Source organism: Antedon bifida, chromosome 7 (assembly GCF_963402885.1).
Source record: "Antedon bifida chromosome 7, ecAntBifi1.1, whole genome shotgun sequence".
NCBI lineage: Eukaryota > Metazoa > Echinodermata > Crinoidea > Comatulida > Antedonidae > Antedon > Antedon bifida.
This window is the reverse complement of record NC_136232.1, coordinates 8039349-8049887: the sequence shown is the minus strand read 5'-3', so window position 1 is coordinate 8049887 and position 10539 is coordinate 8039349. Positions and strand designations below refer to the sequence as shown.

Sequence of the window (10539 nt, the reverse complement as noted above, 5' to 3'; positions counted from 1 at the left end):
CTAGTCATAAAGTAAAACAGATCTCATGTGATGTGTATTGGTAAGATAAATCTGGTATCAAGCGTCAGTAATGAAAACTGGTGATTTTGTTTGTAATGGCCTAAAAACGTCAACAAATGTAAACGGCTCTGTCTGAACGTCACTATCAAACTAGTTTGATATGCTTAAATATGGTAGTGATATGCACAAATATGGTAGTGATATGACGTCATCGTGTCCGTATATGGACACATCCCATTTTTTTGTCACATACAGTTTGATAGTGCAGACATTTCAAATGTAATTATTGTCCATGAGGCGTTCCATAGTTGGCGTTCCATAGTTGGCGTGTTCAGCGAAGCGTAAAGCAAACTTGGCAACTGTCAACACTGCACGGAGGAGCTAAGACGCTTCAGATATTCAAGACGAGAAATGTAAATGAATAAATAAAAGGTAAAAAGTAGTAAAACCATATGCTTAATTACGAACATTAGGTGAAATAATCGGTAAATTTATTTTTCCTGTTAAAAAAATAAGCAGTGTAAAAATCTCTTTACTGATGTTCTATTTAGTCCGACTTTAAGTATCAGCTCAACAGGGGTTAAGTCATCTTAACAAAGTTAAGTACCATCCCATAGGATTTCCTTTGTATCGCGTGGGGGCAAAGGTGACAGGCTAGATACAAAACAAAAACCAAACAAAAATTAAATAAAGTCGTTTCATTTGTCTAGATAGCATATGAATTCATCTAGTTTAAAATGTATTGCTTTGGTTAGATAATCAGGTGTATTGTTTTTTTTTTTTTAATTGACTTGCTCGTCTTATTGTAAACAAAATTATCTATTCCTAAATTATTTCCTACTAAAAAAAAATAAAAACAGTCCAAAGGGTGCATATATACACATATTTTTAAAGCTCTGTCTACACTATCAAACTTTATGTGACAACAAATGTGATGTACCCAAAATAGACATGATGATGTCATAGCACTACCATATTTAAGCATATCACCACCATTTTTGGACACATCACACTTTTTTGTCAAAGTAGTTTGATAGTGTAGACAGCTGAGCTTTAAGGAGTTGTATTTCTTCTTTTTTTTGTCTTTTATGGGCTCGTCCCCCTTTTATTTCAGTTTTCTGTACAAATTATTGAAATATATACAAGTTCTCTATATAAGACATATAATATGTATATATTCTCTTGTATTATTAAAATTAAAAACAAAGGTTGTATTTCTTCTTTACTTTATTTTTTTTGCAGAATTAAATGGGGGCAACAGTTTCAATACGAGGAAGAAGCGAGCAGGATAAACGAGTTGTGGCTGGAATGCGCCGCTCTATTCCGGGCGGCCTGTATTTCAGCAATGGGCTATACATAAATACACCAACGCGGTGCTTCTCAAGACAGGAACAACTCAATGTTTTAAAATCATGTGAAAATACAATACAAGATGCAAAGAATTATTTCTTCGACATTAATGAAGGTGAGACTTTATTTTATTGGCGCTAGTTTCGTTTCGCACCTGTATTTTATTTCGACTCCAAATTTGTTAAATAACTTTATCTTGAATACCACACCTTAGAATTAGGCCTCACAATCACATAAAAACTAACAAATAAATCCTTTAAATTGATGATTATATTTATTTATTGGTGGCACTCATATAACTTATTGTTTTACAAATCTTTTTGACGCTGTACATATGATTATGATGTATAAAGCTCTGTCTACACTATCAAACTTTATGTGAGAAAAGACATCTGACATGCACATATATGGCCATGGCGATGACATATCACTACCATATTTTGGCATATAACTACCATATTTGGGCACATCACACTTTTTTGTCAAACTAGTTTGAATATACTTACGTACAGTATATTTTTACATACAATACATAGTCATACAATGTGGGAGCAACTGCACAGATGGAAGTTTTTAAACAATGTAAATTGTTGACTTTTATACACACAATTATTTATGAGAAATCTCTTTTTTAATTCTGTATTTACATTTGGTTATTATGTCTGAAATTTATATTTATACTCCTTATTTCTAACAATTGATAAAAATAGTATATTGTCATTTATTTCCTTTCATCGCCTAAACTGATCCAGGATAATGTTTGTGGTATGTCACTTGAAAGGGGAAATTACTCAAGCAATCAGGCTTGTATTTGTCGTTCTTATACATATTAGAATAAACATCCTGATCATTGGATTGTAGATAGTAGGTAGTCACTAATATTTAAACAGTTGTGGAATATCATTGATAATTTACTTATCTTGCAACCAGAGTGTGTTATATTGACACTGCTGTATTTGAAAAGGTAAGGTTTTGACAACACTCTAACAATTTAGGTAGCATGGAAATCTCTTATTTTGAAATAAAAAGGTGAGGTGATAAGGGACAAAGGCTGATTAACACATCTCCTTAATGTTTAAATCATAGAAAATGGGGACATTTTTATTTTAGAAATGTTCATTATCCATAAACTGAAGTTAGGGTAATTCGTTCCTACCCTGCACCAGACTACCTCTTGCCACATTCAAGGTCCTAATGTTGTACTTGCCATAATGCTCATGCATAAAACCCGCCCTCTCTGTTGTTTCCACAGAGCTTGGACTTGCGGTAGACACTCATTTCTGTGAATCCAACATGTCTTTACCAACCGATGGAACTGAAATATGGGAATGTGTCAACAAATGCTGGGAGCAGATTGAGAAGCAACGGCAGGAACACAAACCTAAAACGACATACAAAAAGAATGAGGAAACAATTCAGAATTGGCAAGTCATACGCATTTTTGTTTCATCTACATTCCGTGATTTTCATGCAGAAAGAGAGGTTCTTGTTAAAAAGGTTAGTAAGTTCTTCTAATCCATTCATGATACCTTCATTTATTTGTTTTTTTCTTCATCTATTTCTAAAGCTAGTCTACATTATCAAACAAAAGAATGTGATGTGCCCATATATGGACATCAGATATCATTACCACATTTTGTCATATCACTACCATATTTGGGCACATCACACTTTTTTTGTCAAACTAGTTTGATAGTGTTGACAGAGCTTTATATTGTTGAATCTTTTTGATAATTGCTCAATTGTATTGTTAATATGCAGAGAATATTATAAAGAATTGGAAATGATTTCACAATGCAAGATGGAATAATTTTTGTTTACGTGATAATGTTGAGAACTTGCTCTTGCTCACAACAAATTTTCAGCAATGATTCAAAGGTGAATCCATTCTTTTAATTTGAGAAGTCATTACGTTCTTTTTAATTCAAAAGGTTTTTCCAGAATTACGAGAATGGTGTACACAGCACCACCTACAGTTAATAGAATGTGATTTGCGATGGGGAGTGCCACGTGATTCGACCACCAAAACTACAATATGTACGTGTTTGGATGAGATACAAAGATGTCACGAGGAAGCAGAAGGAGAAGGGTTTTTTCTTAATATGCTAAGTGAAAGGTCAACATACTTTTAAATATAACCTGTAAATTATATTCTCAATTCAATTCAATTCAACCATGATTACACTATCAAACTAGTTTGGCATAAAAAGTGTGCCTAAATGTGGTAGTGATATGACATCATCGTGTCCATATATGGGCACATCATGTGTTTTTGTCACATACAGTTTGATAGTGTAAACAGAGCTTTAGGGGTTCAACAGAAAGTTCCTTATGAATTCTGTATGATAAAATATCCTCTGTATTATAGGCCTACATTGGTTGGAATCGAACCTGCAACCTCATGATCAAAGAGGGAGTTTCTCAAACATTATACCATAGAGAACTTTGATCACACAACAAACAAACAAACATGACATAATATTATTGCATAACAAACATGAATAAATTAAATAGAATTAAATTTATATTGTTCTAGATATGGATGGGTGCCAAATAAGGAAGCAGTATCAGATGACCTCACCAAGCAATACGATTGGGTGCATGGAACCTCAGTCACTCACATGGAGATTGTTCGAGGGGCTTACGCATCAAACAATCCAAATTCACTGTTTCTTATAAGGGATCCATCATTTCTTGAAAATTTACCTACTGACCAAAGGGCTGGCTTTGTTGATGATTCAGAATATTGCAAAGTACAAATGAAGGTAATGTACTCACTCACATTATTAGCCTGTGAGTGTGATTGAACATTAAAGCAAAACAACACATGCTGTAGTGTATGATATTTAACAACAAATGAATGGCAAATGAGTAACAATTTTCCAACAGGGCCACAGCCACCAGTACGGTTGGTAAGGTTTCAACCTGACCACATTTTCACAGAGGCCTTTGAGAATCCAGTGGCTTGTTCCCTTTTCTTGCAAAAACTGCACCACTTTATTTCTTGTGGCTACATCACTGAATAACTTTCAATTACAGGAACTAAAAAAACAACTGAGAGAGACTTTTAAAGAGCAAGTCTTTGATTATTCCTGTAAAGTGGATTCTGTCGAAAATGGAAAGGCACGTACCATACAGTTAGCATTCTGTCAAAATTCTTTATAAAGTATAAAATACAATTTCTATGCATAAATTATAAATATAGTTTTACATACGAATCTATATTTGTTAATAATTTGACTAAATATCATCACAAAAGGTTAAAATGGTTGGTCTTGAAGATGATTTTGCCAAGACAGTTTTGGACTTCTTCAAGTCTGCCATTGCAAGGAAGTATCCAGAAAAAGAAGTGAAGAACCAAACACCAGAAGAAATAGAAACACAGCAACACCAGATATTCATGGAGCAAAGAGGTGCTATGGTGTTTGGCAGAAGCAAAGAAATCCAGAAGATGCTGACATTTGCCAAATCAAGTAAGGACTCAGAAGAAGGGAGTTCACCAATGATGGTTGTTGCAGATCCTGGTCAAGGGAAGAGTTCTTTGATGGCTAAATGTGTCAGAGAATCAAAACAGGTAAGCTAGTAGGGATGAGTTCACATTTTTCTTCAAGCTGCATATCATAACATCAAATTACATGCTTGTTTGTGTCTTTCCCTATTAAAAAATTCAAATTAATCCATTATATTAGGTGTATTCACTGGGCTGTCCTGAGCAGATAATCAGCAGATCTAGCTCATCAAACTTGTTTATATGCAAGGAGTGGAAGTAGCTCACTCCAAAGTGTTTGCGCATGACCAGTTGAAGACGCATATTGTGTCTTTATACTATCAATATTATTTCGTATGTATTTTTTTGTAATTGGCAGGAAGGGATGAATGTGTTTTACCATTTTGTTGGATGCACAGCTCAATCTACAGATGCATCGAATCTAGTCTACAGACTTTGTGAGGCTCTGATAAAAACTGAAAGTAAGTTCCCAAAGAAAGTTGAATTTTAATGAGCATCATTATTGTGAAACTATAAATGCTATTGATGGATATGTTGATTGAGTGATATGTATGTATTTTAAAATTTGTTGCAGATGCACAATGGACGAAGTTAAAAAAGGAGTTTAATTATGAAAGAGCTTTGATACTACTGGCAAACCTCTTGAAGGAATTTGGAAAAACAGATGAACAGCTTCTGATAATAATTGATGCCGTCAATCAGGTAATGAATACAATAATTATAAGTAAAACTAAGTCCGCACTTTTGACTTTAATAGCCATGACCTTTATTATATCTTTATTACAAAGTCAAGCATCAACAAGAAAGGGTGAGTTTGGTTGTATCAGCTTTTTTCATCTATTATTTTTAATATCCATACAGCTTGTGATGGGTAACGACAATCTCAAATGGATTCCACCAAAAGTGTTTGGTTCGATACAAGTTATTATAAGTACTACAAGAGAAGGTGGTGCATTGCAAGAAATAAATGATATGCTGCCCTCTGGAGAAAGACTCAATCTCGCGGACTTGGATGAGTCAGCTAAAATGGACATAGTTCAGAACTATTTTGGACGGTATAACAAGGTATGAAGTTGTATTTGAAAAATTTCACAATGTTTATAGTGTAGTTGAAATGAAGAAAACTGTTGATCCTGTACAAGACAAAACAGAAATAACAATATTTTTTTTTGTTATCAGAAACTAGATCCTGAGCAACTTGCTTTACTTGTCCAATCAGAAGGCTCCAAAAATGTCCTATGGCTGTCGCTGGTTTGTGAAGAATTACGCATCTTTGGAGTTTTTGAGGAAGTCACTCAACGCATAAAACAACTTCACCCATCTCTAGATGGTTTAATATCGGAAATTATTCAACGAATGATAAATGAGGATGAAACCTCATTTGTGGAGCAGGTAAAAATACGAATTGGAAAGTTTAAACTTAGTGTCGAAGATTGTCCAGTATATAGTATAATTGTATCAACTGTCTCTCAAGCCCCAATAGCCAATCATTCAAGTAATATATTCAGGGCAACAATTTCTAAAAAATAAAAATTGTTAAATTAACACTTTTGTGTTAAGGCAAATTTTCCATTTTTTGTTATCAATACTTTTCAGATACTGTGCCTCTTGGAGTGTTCTCAAGCAGGTTTGAAAGAAACTGAACTTCATTTTATGTTAGGAGATTGCGAGAAAAACGAACTGGTTGCAATGCTGCCTTGGTCACAAGCTAGACGAACCCTGAGGCCATTCTTAAGGAACTCTAGCGGATCAGGAGGGGAACCAATGTTGGATTTCTTTCATGCATCAATTAAGAAGGTTTGAAGAACTTGATAAAAATTGCTTTATAATTATCCACTCTATATGTATAACTATCATTCCTAAACACCAATGATCGGCTAGTGTTGCCCGAAAGCTCTAATTTTTCTGGCTGTTTTACTTTATTGTTTTGATTTAGCTTTTTGCTTATTTATTTTGTATCTCCATTGAGATCCATTCCTGATACAGTTTTCTCTCAATCATAATTTCTCTTTCTTTATAGGCAGTAAAAACGACCCTCCTATCAAGTCCAGGAAAACAGGAAGTCCAACACATAAGACTTGCAGAGTTCTTTCAGTATCATTGTCAGAATGATACAAGAGTTGTCCAGGAGCTTCCATATCAACTGAAGACTGCTGGAAAGACAAAGAGATTGGCAGATTTTGTGATGGAAGACACAAGAGCATCAAAGATGGGCAGGATCATGATTTCTAGAACGTTGAAAGTAAGTGAATTTAGAACTTTTCAAAAACAAAATTTAGCATACTGTAACTTAACAGGCAAACTCTTATGCTTGACACAACACAAGGATGTAATGCAATGCAAGTGAATTGACCAATCACAAGCGATGGATTTTTCGAACTGTCGCTTGTCATTGGTTAACACGCTTGCGTTGCATTTACGTCCCCAAGCTTAAGTGATCATTGCTAATATAGTATGGTTTGTATTACTATCTCAACAGGATTTACGATGTCAGAAACGCCTGTTATCTCCCGGCCCATTTGTAAAAATGGTTAAAATTTGCACATTTTGCCAGAACTTTAGAGGCGGGGTTGTCAAGCGTTCTGCATGGCCTAATAAAGAGGTTTGCCTAATGTGTGGGGAGTGTGTGGATCGATTTCAAAGGAAGAAAGACAATGAAGGTATGCTCATCTCTTGCAATTAAAGACCACTTTTTGAACTAGTAGCATTTTTAATGTCTAAATTAATGTAAATCCTCTGGTCTACCAGTGAATTTTCCTGGAAAATTCAAGCTATAATTTGTAATACCGTATAACAGTGCTAACTGCCACCTCTAATGCTCTATCTACACTATCAAACTTTATGTGAAAAAAAAAAAAATGTGATAGACCCATTTATGGACATGATGATGTCATATCACTACCATATTTCGGTACATCACACTTTTTTTTGTCAAACTAGTTTGATAGTGTAAACAGAGCTTAAAGGTAGGGAAACAAAGTCTAAGATGTATTATCATAGTAAAAAAAACTCAATTATTTAGGTAATTGACGAGTCTTTTTCTTTCAGCAATGTTGTGCATGGACCATTCAAGGGGCATATTTGGGACACAAGACACATGTGTTGTTTGCAAGAAACCCATCGGTGCCATACACAAGCCACTACCAATGTATGTATGCATGATTTGTAACGGTGGAAACCAAAGAAGATGCACAAGACTAGTTACTAAGGAATAGTTACACTATCAAACTAGTTTGACAAATAAAGTGTGCCCAAATATGGTAGTGATATGTCCAAATATGGTAGTGATATGACATAATCATGTCCATATATGGGCACATCACATTTTTTTGTCGCATAAAGTTTGATAGTGTAGACAGAGCTTTAAAGAAAAATTGGATACTTAACAAACAGAATGGAAATGGAGACAATTCTGGTTTTACGGTTCCGACATTGGACTTTGGCAACTAGGAAAGTCACCTTCTATTGAATAACCAGCAAGGTTGTGTTCACACAAGAAGCAAATAACAGAAATATGTATTTAATAATAAACAGTAATTAATAAATAAATCTACAAGAGAAGAGAAACTCAACAGTTCTTTTGAGAACTAACATACGTGGTGTACCGCAAACTTATATCAACATAAATCTACAATGTTTTACATACTTTTAATCAAAAGCTAAGTGGGATGTGTGCTGAAATGAGTCACCAAAGATACAATAGGACAGACTAATATAAGCTATTTGTATAATCTTGCCAAAATATATATTTTTTGCTTTTTGTATTGCAAATAGTTTTTTTAGAAACAATTAAAAAATGTGTTATAGTATTTGATTGTCTGATATTTATTGTATTCTGTAATAACTAATACTGTAGTTAAAAGATGATTATTATATTTTGAAAATTAGTAAACTAAACTTCTTTTAGCTATCGACGACTACAAATCTCATTTCATTAATATTGCAGTTGAAATGGCAGTTAAAATTTATATAAAAAATATTTAAAAATAATAATGGAGGTTTTTTCCATCATATACTTTTCCAAGCTTTTGAATTAAAATATGATTGCAAATATACAAAATTGACTTTTACAAACAGGCCTAAACAATCATGTCAAAACCTATGACATAATAATATATGACCTTGTATACTACTATGTAGGAAGTTATGACAAATTGGCCTTATTCAAAACAGGACTTAAAACATAAAAGATAAAGCGAGGACAGGTAGCAAAATACCTTGTATTTTTCAATGCAAAAGGAAGTAAAGGATATTATGGTATTATTCACATTGGAATATGCAGTTTTTTTACAATCAGAGAGAGAGAGAGAGAATTACTTTGAATAGGTAGGATCTTTTCTGGAGTTGTTTATTTCATAATACATGTCAGCACCTTCAAAACGCAACAGACACATTTTCCTGACTGAAACTGGCTACTACCAGCCTTTTTTATTAATTACTTTATCCAGATAATAATAATCAAGGTAAATATTTTGTTAAATTGTTTATAAGTTGAGACATTTGAATAGTATAGGCATTAATTTATACAATCAGCGATTGTATAAATAATGCCTATACTATGCAAATGTCTCAACTTATAAACAATTTAACAAATCCAGGGACAGGCCTTGTTAGGCAATATCAGTCTACAGAGACTTGAATTGATGCCAACTCCTCCGTTTGAAAAATCCTGATGCTACAGTACAAAACAAAAGTGAAGTTACTGACCTAGTAGTGGTTATCATAACCATAACAAAATTAAATAGACCATTTTGTAGTTTTAATCAAATTAATCACTTCCGTAAAAAGAAAAACGGAAAAAAAATTGTTTCATAAAATACAAAAATAAACGATTAAATTCAACCAAAAACTAGCAGTCAATTTGACAATTATTTAAGTTATATATTAAAGTTTTTTAGTGTAAATAATTTTTTTTTCAAGATCCAATTTTTGGTCAAAGTGAAAACTATATAACATTAAAATGGGATATTATTTTTAAGGGGGACAATATATTTTTAAACTGTTTATTGAAGAAGAAGTTTGAATACTACAATGGCTTCCGCCAACACTTCCATCCCAAATGAGATAAAAAAATGTTGGAAAATTCATGAAGCCCAATGCTCAGCAAAGAAAGAGGAACATATTACAACAAGGGCCAGTGGCTGGCAGGTGATTCGTTTGTTTCATCAACATTTGCTGACTTCCATGCTGAGCGGGAGGTGTTAGTAAAAGAGGTAAGTGCCACGACAATTAGTAAAGCCTTGAACACATTTGATATTGTTGGTACCTGTATAATTTGACAATAGCTTGTATTTTCTACCGTTTAGAAGATGTTCTACTCATGAAGCTTGACATGACCTGACATTTTATACCTCATACTCACTCAACCAGTGGCGTAATGCAGAGACCTGAGGCTCTTGGTTTGGGAACCCTAAATGGCTCTCCAACGCTGAGGCCTAGGGCTTTTCTGCCCTTTAGAAGGACAATGGACTATATATAAATACACCAACGCGCTGCTTCTCACGACAGGAACAACTCAATGTGTTAAAATCATGTGAAAATACAATACAAGATGCAAAGAATTATTTCTTTGATATTAATGAAGGTGAGACTTTATTTTATTGGCGCTAGTTCCGTTTCGTACCTGCCTTTTATTTTTCGACTCCAAATTTGTTAAATAACTTTATCGTGAAGACAACACC

At 33.8% G+C, this 10539-nt stretch overlaps 2 protein-coding genes across 2 annotated transcripts in view; one reads left to right on the top strand and one right to left on the bottom strand.

The window, feature by feature from the left end:
* The first annotated feature begins 382 nt into the window (after positions 1-382).
* LOC144849064 (telomerase protein component 1-like) lies at positions 383-8550 on the top strand. The gene is made up of 15 exons (XM_078706035.1): positions 383-432; positions 1243-1465; positions 2603-2847; positions 3282-3466; positions 3887-4115; positions 4390-4473; positions 4610-4924; positions 5217-5319; positions 5433-5560; positions 5720-5923; positions 6038-6250; positions 6455-6655; positions 6879-7100; positions 7338-7518; positions 7907-8550. Exons 2-15 carry the CDS (start codon positions 1249-1251, stop codon positions 8071-8073), a joined length of 2694 nt encoding a protein of 897 aa, XP_078562161.1. The 5' UTR covers positions 383-432; positions 1243-1248; the 3' UTR covers positions 8074-8550.
* The window catches only part of LOC144849054 (protein CMSS1-like), a 29498-nt gene continuing 21555 nt past the window's right edge, over positions 2597-10539 (bottom strand). The window contains exon 6 of the mRNA XM_078706020.1: positions 2597-2731. The gene's annotated coding sequence lies outside the window, so the exon portion shown is untranslated. The remainder of the gene's footprint in view (positions 2732-10539) is intronic.

Bases quoted from the DNA above. Each gene is read 5' to 3' on its own strand.
- LOC144849064 (XM_078706035.1), top strand. From the start codon at position 1,249: ATGGGGGCAACAGTTTCAATACGAGGAAGAAGCGAGCAGGATAAACGA. The intron at 6,251-6,454 runs GTAAAAATACGA...AATACTTTTCAG, and splicing joins AAACCTCATTTGTGGAGCAG to ATACTGTGCCTCTTGGAGTG. The intron at 6,656-6,878 runs GTTTGAAGAACT...CTTTCTTTATAG, and splicing joins TTCATGCATCAATTAAGAAG to GCAGTAAAAACGACCCTCCT.